The following is a 19,002-nucleotide window of genomic DNA, read 5'->3' as shown; positions in this document are numbered from 1 at the left end:
CTGAAAGGTATATATGGAGGAACCTGAAACAACTACATCATTTCTCAGAGCATAGCTACTTACACAAACAATCAAGCCTCGAAATAAGTAGCCACCTTATCTAACATGTCGAACCCCCCTGTTTTGAAAAGCTTATCTTTAGGATCAAAATGGGACGGATATTTCTCGACTATCCGACATGGGAAAAGCAAATATAAGATGACCGATATTCATGTCTGACACTATTCAATATTATCAGTGTCTGACTCCAGATCCGAGAAAAAATATGAGATATGATACAAGATGACTGATATCCGTCCAAAGTATACATATGTTGGGTGTTACGAGAAAATCTATTGTAATTTTACTTAAAAATATGATAATATATAGGTAAATTATCATACATCCGTAGACAGGTAATATTGAATGCTTTTGTTTTCATATCTCACTGATCATTCTCTCTGTGCTCACTTTGATTACACCTGTATACTGTTTAATATACTGTATGGGGATGCAAATGAAGTGAAAAATTTCCATCTATCCGACTATCCGCTCTGACTTCGAATTCGAGAAAAAAATATAGGATAAGATACAGGATGAAGAAATAATTATTCGACACTATTTGTGTCTGTATCCGATCCGTGAAAAAAAAATTAGGATAGGATACAGGATGAGCTGTATCCGTCCATATCTAATCCGTTTTCATCTCTACTCATTTTCAAGCATCAACATTGTGGAATGGCCTAAGAAACACTCAGTTTCATAACATTTTTTCAGCTTCCATGACATATTTGGTTTATTTTTAATATTATATAAGAAAGAGCTGAAATAGCTTAAAATAAATAAGAGGAAATATTAGGTGCATAAGAGTATTTTGATGTATATATACACAAATTTAAACTCATACGTCGGATCCAATCTGAGTGACCCAAGTGAGAGGTGTGAATTCCTCAACTCATATATGCATCTTTTCATCTAACCAAGTCCGATTGGACCTAAGTCGGCCTACCTCGGATGGAAGATTTCTCACCTCTCACTTGATCCACTTAGATTGAATCTGATGTACTAGATTGAGTTTGTACATATACACAGTAAAATACTTTTATGCACCTGATACTTTTTCAATAAATAATAACTAGTTAAATGTTTATGTGTTAAAAAAACACAAATATTAAATACGGTAGCATAAAGTATAAACTAAAAAGAAATAACATAGGAGAAAGAGATGCCGGATAATTAACTCGTGTTTTATAAAATATAGAATTATTTAGCGGGAGAATGCCACTCGAGTCTCAAAGAATTACACGCAAAATGCCTTCCAACTACACGCATCACAGCGCCCCACCTTCTGCTGACCCCGACCCACTCGCTCCCCCCACCGCTCTCGTTCCTCCCAGAGACGAAACCCTAGTCGCCTAGCGGCTCCACCGGCCGGCCCTCCTCCCCCGGACCCTCCCATCGCCTGGCGCATCCCCTCCGCCTCCGCTCCCGCCCGGCGCGTCCCATCCGGGTCCCCGTCGGCGCGCCGGATCCAGATCCCGTCGGCCTCCCCTGCAGCCCGGCTCCCCTCCGCCCCGACGCCGCCTCCTCTTCTCCCCGGCCGAGCAGCCCCTTCGAGCCGACTCCGCGCACCTTCTTCTCTGCGACCGTGCAGCCTGTTCTAGTTGACGCCACGCCTCTTCTTCTCCCCGGCCGAGCAGCTGAAGGTACACATTCTCCCCTTTTGCTTTATGCAGATCGAGCAACTAAGTTTCTGAACGATAATGCCCCTTGGATGTTTTCTTGTGCCCCTTCGAATTCTAGTCTGATTAGCAACGGAGGTCCTGAATGCAATAAAATTATGCTCAAACTTGCACGAGATTATTGTTTTCTTTTAAATTGTATGTACCAGCAAACCAATTCTGAATGTCAGTGGTAAGAAATGTGCTCATATGTGCAAGCGCAGTCCCTTTAACTTTGTACACACTGCAAATGCAATTTTCACGACAAAAATACGAAAACAGTAATATAGAAGTGTAAACAGGAAATAAATACACACTCAGAACAGCCAGGGGTACTACAGATATTACGCACTTCATCCACTTCAAAGCCCCATCCAAAATCCAGGATGCCAATAAACCTCATCTTTTAGAGATTCAGCTTTCCAAAATCTGGAAATCCATAATGTAGGATCAGCTTTTGAGAATCCACAACAAAAACAAAGACCCTTAAACTAGCTATGGTTAGCTTTGGGAACAACCCTATACAAGGAATACAATCAGATACGATCCTATCTGATGGGATCCAGAGGATCCGTCTGTGATGCACGTGACATGCATGAATGCACGTTATACATTAACAAATAGGTTTCACGTGGTTCTTGCTTTGGGAGTAATCAGCACCATGCGCCTGTGATATGGGATGGTGAAGCTCGTCAATCTGGATCCGATCAACAAAAAGAAACCTTGTTAATCTGGGTCTGCTACCTGTATAGGGGGAACAGGGAAGGAAATGATAGGTGCGGTTGATATTATCATGATGAAAGATGTTTCGTGCTTGTTTATAGCATTGGTGCTCCCCTGTGTAGGCTGCTTGTATTGTAGTGTTCTATAGTTCAACAGACCAAATAGCTCAAAATGGATCCTGGTGTAGAAATTACAATAGGTGATTGACTTTACAGAATAAGCTCTGAATGCATAAAATGTAGATTGGATAATGCATCTTGGGTAATCTGGCCAATTGTTGTATTAGTGTTAGCTACCACGCTTGATAATTTTTACACTACCGTGTAGATCTGTTGTTGCAATTATAATATATGTTTGGGAGCAATGAGAAATTAAAAGCTTTCCATAGTTTTCTTTCTTCGAACCCTTCTTTCCCTGTGTTAGAATGTGAAGTGCTGAAGTGCATGCATGCAAAGTAACTTTTGAACCATTCATATGCTGGCCAGGGAAAATCTGCTTGTAGCTATGATCTATGAAAATATATCACTAGTTGTAAAATTGTGACCTGAATTCAGAAGTGGCTTTACAGGTGGATGTCAATTGATTGCTTAGTTGAAGACAACTTCTTTGATCCTGAGGGGACGAAGTAATGACCCTCCCAGGCTCCAAGGAGTTGCAAAATTATGATAACAATAACCAGAAAGTTCATCCTCAACCAATTGATGAAAATATGAATCAGAACGCGGACTCAGTGGACACTACGATCGGAAGGATATTCAACAACATTTCCTCTTTAAAGTCTGCTTACATTCAGCTGCAGGAAGCCCATACTCCGTATGACCCAGACAAGATCCAAGCTGCTGATAAGAATGTCATAGAGGAGCTCACGAAGCTTTCAGAACTCAAGCATGCTTACAGAGAAAAAAATCCTAAGCCTGTAGCAGCATCACCTCAAGATTTACGCTTGCTTTCTGAAATACAAGAGCAGCAGCATTTGTTGAAGACATATGAGGTCATGGTAAAGAAGTTCCAGTCCCAGATCCAGACTAGAGATACTGAGATGACCCATTTACAGCAGCAAATCGATGAGGCTAAACTCCGAAGATCAAAGCTAGAGAAGAAATTGAAACAAAGGGGCCTGCTTAACAAGGAATCTGAAGATTCTGATGAAGAAGAGAACTACTTTTCCATTGAGTTGACACCAAGTTTATTTACATCTGCTGTTGATAATGCTTACCAGTCGATACATGACTTTTCAAAGCCCTTGATCAACATGATGAAAGCTGCAGGGTGGGATCTTGATGCTGCTGCTAATACAATCGAACCTGCTGTAGTTTACACGAAGAGGGCTCACAAAAAGTACGCATTCGAGTCCTACATTTGCCAAAGAATGTTCAGTGGGTTCCAAGAAGAGAGTTTTTCTCTCAAGGATTCTAACATCACTGTTTCCAACGAGGTTTTCTTCCACCAATTCCTGTCAGTACGAACCATGGATCCTTTGGATGTCCTGAGCCAAAACCCTGATTCAATTTTTGGGAAGTTCTGCAGAAGCAAATACCTACTACTTGTGCACCAAAAAATGGAAGGTTCGTTCTTCGGTAACATGGATCAGAGAAACTATGTCATGAGCGGCGGTCATCCAAGGACACCTTTCTATCAGGCGTTTCTAAAGTTAGCGAAGTCCATATGGTTGTTGCACAGGCTGGCGTACTCGTTCGATCCAAAAGTCAAGGTCTTTCAAGTGAAAAAGGAAAGTGGATTTTCAGATATTTACATGGAAAGTGTTATCAAGAACATCATTTTAGATGAAGGTGCGGAGAGGCCTAAAGTTGGCCTGATGGTGATGCCTGGCTTCTTGATTGGGACTAGTGTCATCCAGTCTCGGGTGTATCTGTCAGATGTAAAGTGTGCCGAATAAAGATGCTTCAGTTACATGAGGAGATTTGAGGGTGTTCTGCTAGATGAGCTAATAGCATCAGATAAGGACATAAGGTGGAGGATTATGTGTCTGTCTTGTATGTGCTGCTGCCTGTTGTCTCTGAAAATTGCATGCTATTCCTGTGAAACGTGGGTACCGATGCCTTTGTGAAAAAGCATTAATGGGCTTTTGTCATTCTGAGTACTGTACTATATTTGTATTTCTCAAGTTAGATTTTCCTGTGGTGTGTAATTCTGTCCAATGTTTGGTCTATACATGTTATCAGTGTAATTTAATCTACGTGATGAATGTACATCCCCTTTCATCTGACACGGTTTTGCTTGATTATATGATTTTTCTGTAGTAGATGTCTGTACTGAAAATGTCATCTTTTTGGAAAAGGCTCCGATTGCTCTCTTGCATCTCCGTGCAGCGGCCAGCGGCGCTCGTCCCTGCGACTTGTGCTCGGCCGTGAAGGGTTCGGCGAGCGCACGCATGTGTGGGGCGGCGACGGCGATGTATTGTCACACTACACTGAAATAATAGATACGGATAACTAAATATATTTTTTAATTATATACATCTACTAAGATAGGATCTCTAAATGTGGACAACTAATCATATTTTATTTGCATATGTCAGCTAGACTGTAACAGTGAATATGGGTAACTAAACACACTCTAAAATTATATACATTTACCGAGCCAAGTCGAGACAAATTTAGATAACCAAACACATCCAAAATAAAATAAAAAATTATTTAATGACCGGTACAAATGAATTTTGGGGATTCCAAATTGGAACTACATATACGACACAAGATTTTGAATCGATTCGGTATTATCGGACTGGAGCTAGATTAAATATACGGAGATTTAGAAGATAATGAATTGATCCAAGATTTCGGAATTCATGCGTAATTTGGATTTCTAATTTAGAGACTGGTATTGAACTCAACTTGATTTGAGAAGTCGAATCGAAATTGGGGTTCAGATTTAAATTATGAACATAGTTCAAATTTAAACCGGCACACATTAAAATCCAATAAAATTCAAATAAACACGGGAAATCCCAAAATGAAAACGGATCACTACTACACAACGTTCGATTCTAAATTATAAATTTATGCGATAGATGAAACACTAATCTAAATAATTATCAAGAGATAGTTATCAAAAATAATAATCAAATGTGCTTGTTAGAGACTGTATTGATATTTTAAAAAACAAGTAAAAAGAACGGATGTAAGTATATGTCTAAAAACTTTAATTATTTTTCAGCGGAGGTGGTAGTATATTAGTAACAAATTGCACTAAAAAAATGCCGTGACAACTGCCCTGGCCCAGGTACGCAGCCGGCCGACCGGGCGAAGCTTAGCTGCGATTGGCCTGCCACTCGCTCTCCCTACCCTATAGCACGCGAAGTCCGGCCAAACACCGCCTGTTGAATCCTCGCCTGCCGCTCCTCAGGTCTCGGCGGCGCTCTCGGTCTCGGCTTCTGCCTTCCGCACGCGTCGCCCAGCGCAACGGTACGTCAGCGCTCCCGTCGCTTCGCTCGGGGTGGTAGTCGGGGGGGGGGGGGGGCAGAGCTCGCCGGGGTGGTAGATCCGTCCCTGGTCCGATTACGATTAGTTTCTTCTGCTCGTTCAGTAACGCGCAAGATCGGCATTAGCTGATACCACAAGAGTTCTTGGCACCCAATTAAGGTGCGGGTGAACCTTATTTACTGTCAAAGTTAGGGGGTTCAAGCTGAAATGCTAATAAAATACTTTAGGCCCTTATGGTAATGCAAACAGTTCTTTAGCTCCTCTGTCAAGTGTTGCTTAATTTAATTCTGTTGAACTGATTAAAATGTTTACTGATCTTGCCAATTTTAAAGGTAGTTTCACTCTATGAAGTACTTTAGGGGTTCAGATTGGTATGCTGCTGCATTTGCTAATTGTTTATGGAACTGTGCTGAGTGAACCCACTGCTATGGCTTGTAAATTGACGCAGAGATGGAGTTGTACTACATAAGTCCATTGCGTCTACATTAACAAAGTGCCTCCAATAGGATAGTTTGAATGAATTATTTAATTCTTGAAGCATATGTTCACAGAGTAATTTGAGATCTTTATGGTCTTGTTGGAGTACTTATATGTGCATTTTTTCAACAGTTTCCCCTGAACTATTTTCTCATTTGGGGCTGCAAGACCGATAAGGAGTGCCCATCCCAATTTCTCTGTGCTTGTACATGGTATTAATGAGAAAGGAGTATTGATTTCTTGTTCTGTGGGGAAATGGAAGGAAATAACCTACCCTCTGGAAACTTGATGCAAGGAACACCTTATGGCAGTTTAGACTTGCATCGTAACCCTATGCAAATGCACACTCCAAACTCTGGAAATCAGGGCTTCAACCATTCTCAGATGCCGGGCAATTTCCCCATCCATCTGAACCAGGTTACAGATCCAGATCACTTGTCAGAATTTCAATTTGGAGAACATGGCAAGGCTGATCACCACCAGCACCAGCACCACCACCATCACACAAAAAATAGCATGAGTGATGATGAGGAGCATGGTGTGAACGAGGATGCCACTGATAGCCAGACCGGCAAGGGAAAGAAGGGCTCTGCATGGCATAGGATGAAGTGGACTGATTCAATGGTTAAGCTTTTAATTACTGCAGTGTCTTACACTGGGGAGGATCCTGGAACTGAATTAGGAGGTGGTAGGAGGAACTGTGCAATGGTGCAGAAGAAAGGCAAGTGGAAGGCAATATCAAAGGTCATGGGGGAGCGAGGCTGCCTTGTGTCCCCACAACAGTGTGAGGATAAGTTCAATGACCTCAATAAGAGGTATAAAAGGCTTACCGATATCCTTGGTCGGGGTACTACTTGCAAGGTTGTGGAGAAGCCAGAACTTCTGGATGGCATGAATATCTCTGATAAGATGAAAGATGATGCAAGGAAGATATTGAACTCTAAGCACTTGTTCTATGAGGAGATGTGCTCCTACCACAACAACAACAGGATCAGTTTGCCTGAAGATCCTGCACTTCAGCGTTCATTGCAGCTTGCTCTTAGGTGTAAAGATGAACATGATGCAAGGAGGAGAGCAAGTGGAGATGCTGATGAAGATGATCAAAGTGCAGACACTGATTATGAGGAAGAGACCGATGATGAGCATCACACGGCGCATGTTGATAAGGGGGCCCTACCCATGCATAAAAGGATGCGGCATATGGTGGATCAGGAGGATGTAGGTTATGGGAACTCTTCCAGCTCACATGACTGTAGCAGGAGGTCTGATCCCCATAGCATCCCAGTGGATATCAACAAAGTTTTTCCAGATGGAACTAACTTGGCGATGGTGCAAAATGACTTAGCTGCACAGTCTATGGAGATCGAGAAACAGCGCATGCAAATTGAAGTTGAGGCGCTGGATCTCACAAAGCAACGCCTCAAGTGGGAGCGGTTCAGTAAAAAGAAGGACAGAGAACTAGAAAAGATGAGGTTGGATAATGAACAAAAAAAGATTGAGAATAAACGTTTGGAGCTGGAGGTAAGGCACAGAGAGTTAGAGCTTGAACTCAAGCTAAAAGGCAATGGCGATGATGTTTGACATGATAATATTTTTTAAGCGATGAAGACTGACTTGTAAGATGGTAAGTTAAATCTCCCATTTTGAGTAACTCGTTTTTAACTGCTTCACCAACTCCTTGGTATTGCTGTGCTGCTAGGTGCTATTTGATATCAAATTAACACTTTATTCATCTTTAACTTTTAGTTATCTATAGATTTTTTAGAGTTGAGTAGTTCATTGAGAACTGAGAATGTGAAGTATCAATGCATGTTTAAAGAGCCATGCAATCCTTGAAGTATCTTGGCTGATGTACATTAAGAGTTATAATGACTTGCATATTTAGTTTGTGAGCAGTAATATTTGTTAGATATACATATATAGCCTTTGTGTAATATCCCCATGCTATAAGCGGGTCATTGCATAGTGCCACTTGTACATGTATATATACTGGCTTATGGCCTCTAGGGAATATAAGTTGTTATTCCTAACATGGTATTGGATCTAAGGTTTCCTCTAGGACGTTGCAACTCGTCCAAATCGCCGGCTTTCTCTTCTTCCCCTTTGCCGACTCTCTCTCTCTGCCCTCCGATCTGTTGTTAGGTTCGTGTTACCGCTCGTGAAGCACGTGCGACGCCACTTGCCTCGAACCGCGCTGCTCCTTTGGCCGCCGGTCGAGCCCCGCCGTCGCGCCAGCCAGTCCTCACCGAATCTGGCTCACCCGAGCCCAGTCGATGCTCTCCCGCGTCGGCCTGTCACTGGACCTACAGATCCATTGTCGGTCGACGTCCCCAACCGCTGCTGGGCAGATCCACCGTCGGTCGACGTCCCTGACCGCTGCTGGACTGATCCGTTTGCGTCAGCTTGATCGGGACACTTGGGTTGGCCCCATCTGCTAATTTCTGGTTCGTAAAAAAATTGCTGTTGCGTGCCACTACTTTTGCGCTCTTGCTGTTGCCCGCCACTATTTCTTTGCGCTCTAGCAGTCGTTCATTCTTTCTTTAGGATGTCGCCGAGCACCGTTCCAGTTCCTTGGTGCTCGGTGATCTTTGATGGTACCAACTACAGGGATTTCGCACAACATATACACATTCACATGCGTGGGCTTTGTCTTTGGGGTGTTCTCTCCGGCGACATTCCTTGTCCGCCTATCCCTGATCTTCCAACGGAGCCTGTGCAACCATCTGCCGACAAAGGAAACAAAGCAGCTACTGAAGCCGTCACCGTTGCCTATGATAAGGTTGTCTTCGCCTATCGAGAAGCTTTGGAGCTGTACTGTGATCGGCTATCTGACTGTGCTCAGTGGATGGATGATGATGCTCATGCGGTGTCGATTCTGGTTGCTAGTGTGGAGTCCAAATTTTCTTCTGAGATTGTTGAGTTTTCTACTACATTTCAGATGTGGACTCATTTTCGTCAGAACTATGAGCCTTTCTGGGAATGTCCTCTACTTATCTGTTGTTCGCCAGGAGTAGTCTCTTCAGCATGGTGATGCCATCGTTGATGTGTTCTATGCTCAGATGTCAATTGTGTTGTGTCAGTTGGACTCTCTTTGTGTTGCTGGTTGTCGCTGCTGTCAGTGCTGCTTGGATCTGTGTATTGAATGGAATTTTCGACGACTCTATGAGTTCCTGACTCGCATTTGTCCCAAGTTTGAGCAGCTTCGTGCTCAGCTGCTTGCACATCATCTTCGTGTCATGCTTGTGGAGGCCCTTATGGAGTTGCTTCCAGAGAAGACTCGTTTGTGTGGTTTTGGATTGCTACCACTTCCCTCAGTGTTGGCTACTCGTCCATCGGCTGTACCTCCGTCTTCGTCTATATCGCCGCTTGCTCCTCGTGCGACTCTTTCGCCTTCTGCAGCCTTCTCAGGTGGTGGTCGCCCTCGCTGCACCTACTACAGCAAGGAGGACCATATTGAGGAGAACTGCTACCGGAAGAAGTATCTTCGTCGTCCCTCTGGTGCTTCTACCCCGACTACTTCGACCGACACTTAGCATGAGATTGTGACGTTGCTTTGCTGCCTGGTTGCTACCACTTCCTCTTCATTGATAGGTTCTGCTAGTTCTGCTACTCTCTCTTCTGGCATTGAGAGACCACCTTCTACACAGTCAGATACCTCGCTTGGATTCTTGACTTAAGGGCATCTTCTCATGACTTTTGATTTTTCCATTCTATCTTTACTTCATCCTCTTGTTTCTCCTCTTCATGTCGTTACCGCTGATAGTATTTCTCTTTATGTTACTGGTCGGGGCACTCTTTGCACTTCTTCCTTTAGTGTTCCTTTTGTTGCTCAAGTTCCCCAACTCACCATGCAACTCATGACCGCTAGTCAATTTACTGATCATGGTTGTCACATTATTCTAGATTCTGATTCTTGCTGTGTTCATGATCTTCGCACGGATGCTCTGGTTGATACTGGCCCCCAGTGTCATGATTCCCAGCGTCTATGAGAGCTTGACTGGCTTCGTTTTCCTTCCGCTGCGGCCGTCGGTCTTTCTGCTTCCTCGACTACTCTCTCCTTCCAGCAGTAGCATCAGCGTCTTGGTCATGTTTGTGGGTCACGTCTATCTTCATTAGTTCGTCGTGGGTCTATCTTAGGAGACATGACTTTAGATTGTTAGGGTTGTAAGCTAGGTAAATAGATTCAACTTCCCTATTCTCATAGTCCTTTTGATATTGTCCATTCTGATGTTTGGAGTTTTGTCTCCCTTCATTTCGAAAGGGAGTCATAGCTACTAGATTATCTTTATAGATAATTTCTCTCGCCGCATTTAGATTTATTTCATGTCTTCTCATAGCGAGGTGTTATCTATATATAGCCTTTGTGTAATATCCCTATGTTATAAGGGGTTTCTTGCATATTGCCATATGTATATGTATATATATTGGCCTATGGCCTCTAGGGAATATAAGTTGCTATTCTTAACAATATTAACGGTAACTGTATTGATGCTCGCAGGCTTTGGAGCCATATATAGAGTATGTAATATTTTCAATATATTGGATCTTTAATTTTTGGCGATATGTAAAGCTGGCCAACTGGGCCGTCTCAAGGCCCGCCACTGTAGGCACGGCCCAGGCACGACACGGCCTGAAGTTAGCCGGGCCGGGCTGGCATGGCACGTGGCAGCGGGTCGTGCCTGGGCCAAGGCCGAGACACGCCGTGCCGGCACAGCCGGCCTGGCTAGGCATGGAGGAAGAGGACGGCGTATGCGCTCACCAGGCTTGCAGACTCGACGATGAGGAAATGGCGAAGAAGATCGGAGTGGTTCTCCTCCGGACCCTTGGGTGGCTGGGCGACATCAAACATAGCTTGGTGTTGTGCTGCTTAGTGGGGAATGATGGAGGAAGAGAGAGTGAGCAGGAGGGCCGACTGAAGAAATAAGGTTAGGGAAGGGGCTAGATTCTTGACGATGGACAAGGACGACGTGGAGGGAGCGTGGGAGAGTTAAGAGAGAGGAGCTGACGACGCTGGATGGAGGAAACGGCAATGGCAGGCCAGATCGGCCGCGTGGCCAAATTTTTCTGCGTGTTTGGTCGGGAGGAGGAAGAAGCAAGGTAGCTATTTTTTGTTAGTTGTACACAAAAGTTCGTTTTCTTTTTATTGTTGAATTTTTCTAGTGATCTAAGAGTTCTCTAAAAATTCTATAAAATTTATAAAAAATACTAGAGATGGTCAGGAACATATGGTCCAATTTTCATGATTTTAACACCTACCATCTGTCTTCAGACTGACACGCTAGCAGCTTGTGCCGCCTGGCCCTGTCGTGCTGGCCAGAATGTCGTGCTTGGCGCGCCGCAACCGTGCCTGGGCTGGCCTGGCACGGCATGGTCGTTCACGGGCCATGCCGTGGGCCATGCCTCTGGCACGCGGGCCAGCATGCCACAACCCGTTAATCTAACTGGGCTTGATGGCCCATGCCTAGCCAGGCCCGTGTTGGCTTGGCCCGTTAGGCCCATTTGGATAGGTCTAGGGATATGGTTGTTTACATACTCAATAAAGGCAGAGAAGCACAATACAATATCAACACAAATTGCAAGTACAGTTTAGTGATCAATCTGAGGCATTTGTTTCCAAATTGATGGCTGAGAATTAATAAAGGCACTTCACTGTGCTTCCCTGCTAACATTTGGCAGGGTTCTTCCAAGTTCTAGTGTTGCTCTTTCCAAAAATCTAATCAGGTTGTATCCACAGTAAAGTTACAGTATTCCTACTTATATTTCTTCTTTCAACGTCTTACAGCTCTAGTAACTCACAAAAATCTGAATTGCTAGAATCTTTGTAATTTCATATGCTTTATATTTCCTATATGTAATGCCTATTACCCACTACTTTGTAAATTGCAGAGTTTCAACAGACCTTAATCTGATATGTTCTTTCTTTTTGTCCTGGATATTAACACTTTCTAATCCTACAACTAATCTATCAGAAGTTAGAGACCGTCAGACATTCTTGTCACTTCCTGTGTTCCGCATATCACTTGAACTAACATAGGAGAAGCATTTACACAAGTAAATATGATCGAAGTCATAATACCCACTGGGAACAATATAAATACAAGGGATTGCAGGATTGATCAGCAGCAACTTGAGAAACAACCTATTTCCTGTTGTTGTATTTGTAAGCCTATATTAGAGCATTTTAATGTGACCTGTGAATCGGCAGAATGTGTTTTGTCAGCTATGGTTTTTTTCCATGCTGTGGTTTGTGCGGCGAGAAGCAAAATTTCTGACCAAATTTGTGTAGGAATTTCCTCATCATGCAGTAGTGCTGTGCAGTAGATATGTGATGGGATACGAATAAACGCTCTCCGGTGTCTACTTCATCCCACGGTTGAAGAACAACATCACCAGGTGGGCCAGCTGGACGAGGGCGGCTCCAAGGTGCTGATTGTAGACGGTATCTTGCGGATTTGGGATCGCCAACGCCGCCTCCTCGCCGAAGTTCGTCGCGAGCGCAACCGGCTGTACATTCAGCGCCTCGACGTTGCCCGTCCCATCTGTCTCGCGGCGCGCCACGATGAGAACGCCTGGCGATGGCACGCGCGCTACGGCCACATAAGCTTCGACGCACTCCGGTGGCTGGCGCGCCATGAGATGGTGTGAGGCCTGCCACAGCTGGAGCACGTCCAGCAACTGTGCAACACGTGCATCACCACCAAGCATCGTCGAGCTCCGTTCTCGTCACATGCCAAGTATTGGGCGAAAGAGCGCCTCAACCTCGCCCATGGAGATAATTGCGGTCCCATCACGCCGGCAACACCAGGAGGATATCGTTTCTTCCTGTTGATGGTGGACGACGCTAGCCGCTGTATGTGGCTGACGCTCCTAGCTGCGAAAAGCGACACATCAGTGGCGATCAAGGCAATCCAGGCGGAGGCGGAAGTGGAGAGCAGTTGGAAGTTTCGCGTCCTCCGCACTGACAACAGCGGCGAATTTACGTCCATTGAATTCATGCGCCACTGCACGTATCATGGCGTCCAACGACATTTCTCTGCGCCGTACAGCCCACAGCAGAATGGCGTGATGGAGAGGCGCAATCAGTCGATCGTCGTGATGGCACGCACGCTCCTGAAATAGAGGGGCATGCCGGCGGAGTTTTGGGAAGAGACAGTGAGCACCGCTATCTTCCTGCTCAATCGCGCACTGACGAAGATTCTGGATGGTATGACGTCGTTCAAGGTGTGGCATGGCCGGAAGTCGGCGGTGAACTTCCGCACCTTCGGTTGTTTGGCGTACGTCAAGGAGGCGCGACCGCATCTGCGGAAGCTTGATGACAAGAGCACGCCCTGTGTCTTGATCGGCTACGAGCGTGGCGTGAAGGCGTACCGCCTGTACGACCTGAGCACCAAGCGTGTCCGCATGTCAAGAGATGTGATCTTCGACGAGGACGTCGGATTGAGCTAGGAGGTGGATGCAGCAGGAAGCGTGGCCTCGTCAAACGACTTCGCCGTGGAGTTCATGGTGAGTCAAGTCCATCTTCCGGTGCCTGATGGGCCCACCTCAGCCGGAGGAGGAACACTAGCGGTGGAACCACCTGCACTAAGTCCAGCGGCGGCCGATTAGTCGCTAAGAACACCGAGCGGCGAATCTATCGGGGAGGCAGACTTCGTCACGCCACCGTCAAATGATAGCGTCAAGCTCAACGCACACCACAGCGATAGCCCAGTACGTTACCGCATCGTTGACAAGTTGCTTGGCGGCGGGGAGCTCCGGCGGGATACGGTACCAGCGTCCTGGATGACGCCAAGCTGCACCTGACGAGCGCAGGAGAGTCGAGCTCCTTCGTCATGGCAGAACGCGATGCGGCGTGGCGAGCAGCGATGCTGGAAGAGATGAAGTCTATCGAGGAGAATGGGACATGGACGCTGGTGGAGCTGCCACGTGGACACCGTTCAACCGGGCTCAAATGGGTGTTCAAGCTCAAGAAAGATGAAGCCGGGGCTGTGATCAAGCACAAAGCCCGTCTCGTTGCCAAGAGCTATGTGCAGCAGTCGGGCGTGGACTTCGATGAGGTATTCGCAACTGTTGCCCATCTAGAGTCCGTGCGCTTGCTGCTGGCGCTAGTTGCTCAAGAGGAATGGTCGATCCATCACATGGATGTGAAATCAACATTTCTCAATGGCGAATTGAAGGAAGTGTATGTTGCGCAAGAGCCTGGGTTCATCGTCGCCGGAGAAGAGTACAAAGTCCTCCGACTGTGGAAGGCACTCTACGGTCTGAGACAAGCATCGCGTGCATGGAACGCGAAGCTCGACATCACCTTGAGGGCTCTCGGCTTTGAGCAGAGCGTGCACAAACATGTGACGTGCTGGCGCAGCCATGGCAACATGCTGCTGCTCCTTAGGGTTTATGTGGATGATCTGATCATCACGGGATTAGCGAAGGAGGAGATCGATCATTCAAGGCGAAGATGAAGACAAAATTCAGGATGAGCGACCTTGATTTGCTCTCCTTCTACCTTGGGATTCAGGTCCAGCAGAGCAGCGGCGACAATGGTATGACGCTGTGCCAAGCGCATTACGCCGCTTGAATCCTGGAGATGGTAGGGATGAAGGACTGCAATCCCGCTCACACCCTAATGGAGGAACGACTAAAACTCAGCCGCGAGAGCACAACGACAAAAGTGGATGCGACAGACTATAGGAAGCTTGTCGGAAGCCTCTGCTACCTTGTCCACACATGACCAGATCTCACCTTCAGCTTCGGGTTTGTGAGCCACTTTATGGAGCGGCCAACTCAGGAGCATATGGCGCCCGTGAAGAGGATCATGCGCTATGTTGTCGGGACGATCAACTACGGTTGCTGCTACGGGAAAACAGAGGAGGGATGGTTGGTCGGCTACAACGACAACGACCTCGCTGGCGACATTGATACGCGGAAGAGCACTTCTGGCACTTTGTTCTTCTACAGTGATAGCCCTGTGGGTTGTCATTCTCTCAAACAGAAGGTGGTGGCTCTGTCGTCCTGTGAAGCAGAGTATGTCACCGCCACCACTGTAGCTATACAAGGTGTGTGGCTGGCTCGATTGCTTGGTGACTTCAAGAGGAAACCTGCCGACACTGTCAAGCTCAAGGTTGACAACCAATTAGCTCTAGCACTGAGTAAAAACCCTGTGTTTCATGAGCGTAGCAAGAACATCGATGTGCGTTATCACTTTATCAGGGAGTGTTTGGATAACAAGAGTGTTAGTGCAGACTTTATTGGCACCAAGGATCAGCTCGCAGACCTCTTAACAAAGGCATTAGAGCGAGTTCGATTCCAAGAGCTTAGAGTTAGGACTAGAATAGTCCATATTAAACTTAAGCAAATACACAAGGTTTAAGGGGAGTATTGTTAGAGTAAATCCTTACGTGTAGTTAGTTTAATCTTTTTTTTGCTGTTGGTACTGTAACAACATCCATTGGCTACTGTAGCAAACGACATATTGTAGCAGAGATCATTGTAGCTACAGTATAGTAGGTCAGTTGCTTTTGCTATAAATAGGGCAACACCCCCGGTATACAAACCAATAAGAAGAGCTTCAATCCAATATAAGCAATAGAGGTTGTAGTAGTTATAGGTTCTTTGGGTGTTTGAATAAACATCAGAAGCTATTGGCAGTAAGAAAACTCGTGTCTAGTGTGTGCTCGCGTGTGTGTTCTTACAACCCACCTCTCTCACATAATCGATTCCAACAAGTGTCTTATGCTCTCTGTTCTTCCCAGCGAATAGGATGATGCCACAGCTGCGGATGTTGACCACCGAGCCATCTCCGAAACGGACGGAGTCCACCACACCTCGATCGAGTTTCGCGAAGATATCGTGGTGACCCGTCATGTGGGTGGTGGCGTCGGTGTCGAAGTACTAGCCCTCTAGGTGGTCGCCGTCGTCGCTGGCACCAAGGTGGATTTGCGCGCGCGGCTTGTCGAGGTGGACTTGGTTTGGCGGTGGCTCATGTGCATCACTGAGAGTACACACTTGCGCCATCAGAAGCGCATACTCGTCTTCTTCCTCACCCCGGGCCAAATAAGCCTACGCCTTCTTGGGCGATCGGTAATCTTTGGTCTAGTGGCCATAGCGCCCGCAATTGCGGCACTTATCGTGGGAGAGATCGCGTGTAGCCTCCTTGCCATTGGAGTCGCCGCTTCCCCCTTTCTTCTGCGGTGCGCGTGCACGACGACAGGCATTGCCATTGCCGAATGACCTTTTGCCTTGCTTGCGCTCTTTCATGCGCATGAGCCATTGCTCCTCGGTCAGGAGGAGCTTACTGCCGACGACAGGGGATTCTTCCAGTTCGAGACGATCCTCCACCGCCTTTAGCCTCCCAGTTACTTCCTTCAACATGAGCGTCGAGAGATCGAGAAGAGTCTCGATAGACAAAGCAATCTGCGAAAATCTCTTAGGGACTACTCATAGATATTTTTCTACCATCTTCTGTTCTTCCATAGTGTCTCCGAGCGTGGCGAGGTTGGTGACAAGGCCAAAGAGACACATCGCGAAATTATCGATCGTCTCCCCGTCACAGAATGAAATTGCCTCGAATTCCTTCCATAGCTGTTGCGTCGAGGCCTTGCGGACGTGATTGTCGCTGACGCACATCGACATGATGGCGTCCCAAGCTTGCTTGGCACTCGTTTTGACAACGAGCGTGCCGATCATCTCTTGGGGCACGGCACGGAGGATCGCCTCTAGCGCCATGCGATCTTCCTGGAATGCTGCATCGCCTAATTTCACTGCGTCCCAAAGGCTGCATCGCCTGCAGCATGACCTTCATGAGTAGGCTCTAGTCGGCGTAGTTGCTTCGTGTGAGGATCGGGTATGGCACGCCGCCAACCTCCTTGACCACACGCTAGACGACCATATCGCGACCATCGACATCTCGATGTCTCAATCGTTGTGGCGGCGGCAGCGGTGGGGAGTTGCAGCGGTAGGACTGCCTTCGAGGACTCAAAGCTGCACCACTCGTAGGAGCTGACATTGCTGGGGTCGATTAACCCTGTCTCTTGATACCAATTGTTGGAATCAATCCTGCAAGAGGTGGGTTGTAAGAACACACACATGAGCACATACTGGACACACGAGTTTTCTTACTGTCAACAACTTCACACCCAAACCAACTGTAGCCACAGTAGGTGCTACAGCAAAGGGCGGTGCAATAACTAATGACTGTTGCTACAGTACCACCAGCAAAAAGATTAAACTAACTACACACAAGGATTTACTCTAACAATCTTTACTTCTGGGTAAGGTGCAGACAGTTGTTCAGTACAGAGAGAAGTTTATGCGAGATTAATAGCAAGAACTTTCCAACTTCAAAAGTAGTTTGAAAGTAGTGGTAGAAGTTTGCTAAGTTTTGTTCTATGTGGGAAGTTGACATATTAGGATGTAAACTACAATGCAATATTGCATTAGCCTTGGGTTTAAGTCCTCAAGGCGAGGCACCCTGGATTTTCACATGTATTTTGCTATCTTGTCCAATTTGCTTGAGGCAGCCAGTTAGGTCCTTGAGTTGATATTTGATAGTAGGGCTATGAAAGACCTTACTTCCACATTCTGGGACGGATAGGTGAAAAAAAAAAAGGTATGGAGACTGCAAATGATACTTTTGAGTTTCGATGCTGTGGTGCTTTCCCATGCAGACCTTTGCAATTGTCAATTAGTCATGAAGCTATATTGTTGTCTGATATCATACAAGTTAATAAGGCTTCTTAAATGCTAGTATTGCATCATTTCCTTCTCTCTTTTTTTTCTCCAGTTGTTTGACACCCTTGAATTTTCTTATTCTATTGGTTCTTTCAGGTTTCTGATGGCATTGATGCTAGAGTACTGCAAGAAGGTAGACAAGGACAACATTGACCATGTACATCTACAGGCATTGCAATCGAGAAGAGTTGGTTTTATTGGTTTTATGATGCCTAGGATGGTTCTCTTCAATATTATTTGTACATTGGAGCGGATTTGTACCGTAACTCTGATTTCTAAATGAGTGCTAGGCTCTAACCACAAATAAAGTGAATTCGCGAAAACATGGTATGCGCTGTTGATTTGCCACAAATTTCTTCGTACAGTTTCTGTATAAAAAGGTCAGATTGTTCATCCAGATTTTAAGATGCCGTTCAGTCTAGCACTGTTTCCTTGTATTCTTGTAGTACCATTCTTTGCCAAAAACAGAAGGCAAGCATCTTTAAAACTAGAGATTATGTGACAAAACCACTACCAGACTTACGAAGGCAGAGTCGAGAAATGCCGGCCAAACGCCTGGGCTCAGGAGATCGGCTCCAGCCCTTTACTAGTGCATTGGAGATAGCAAATTTGAGCTTCGACGAAGTTGGCTTCGTTAGAAATTGGCTTCCTAAACCAAAAACAGGAACATGATCTATGTGAAACAGAACCTAAGGTACCTTTGATTATCGGCATAAGGATGATGCACCCTCATATATTTATGAGTGTGTCTTATCACACGTCTATAAATAAAATTATTCAAAACACTCGTGTGTATATAAATTATAGAGATACATCAGAGGCAGAATCAAGATTTGATCATACCCTAGGCTAAACTTTAACAGTAAAGCTAATATCAAAATATCATCCCAGATTAGACTTTTACTGTCTAGGCAGCTTAACTTTACCTTTTGCAA

The 19,002-nt window shown here is 45.7% G+C and overlaps 2 protein-coding genes across 2 annotated transcripts; both read left to right on the top strand.

Moving 5' to 3' along the window:
* Positions 1-1,310: 1,310 nt before the first annotated feature.
* On the top strand, positions 1,311-4,650 carry LOC133904908 (protein GRAVITROPIC IN THE LIGHT 1-like). The gene is made up of 2 exons (XM_062346553.1): positions 1,311-1,685; positions 2,992-4,650. Exon 2 carries the CDS (start codon positions 3,052-3,054, stop codon positions 4,318-4,320), a length of 1,269 nt encoding a protein of 422 aa, XP_062202537.1. The 5' UTR covers positions 1,311-1,685; positions 2,992-3,051; the 3' UTR covers positions 4,321-4,650.
* A 1,002-nt stretch (positions 4,651-5,652) lies between these two features.
* LOC133904675 (uncharacterized) lies at positions 5,653-18,477 on the top strand. The gene is made up of 3 exons (XM_062346143.1): positions 5,653-5,848; positions 6,476-7,967; positions 18,164-18,477. The coding sequence occupies exon 2, from the start codon at positions 6,599-6,601 to the stop codon at positions 7,922-7,924; it is 1,326 nt and encodes a 441-aa protein (XP_062202127.1). The 5' UTR covers positions 5,653-5,848; positions 6,476-6,598; the 3' UTR covers positions 7,925-7,967; positions 18,164-18,477.
* Positions 18,478-19,002: the final 525 nt, after the last annotated feature.

The sequence above is a fragment of the Phragmites australis genome, chromosome 22 (assembly GCF_958298935.1).
Source record: "Phragmites australis chromosome 22, lpPhrAust1.1, whole genome shotgun sequence".
NCBI classification, from domain to species: Eukaryota; Viridiplantae; Streptophyta; class Magnoliopsida; order Poales; family Poaceae; genus Phragmites; species Phragmites australis.
The sequence above is the reverse complement of the archived record's forward strand: the minus strand, read 5'-3'. Positions and strand labels throughout refer to the sequence as shown.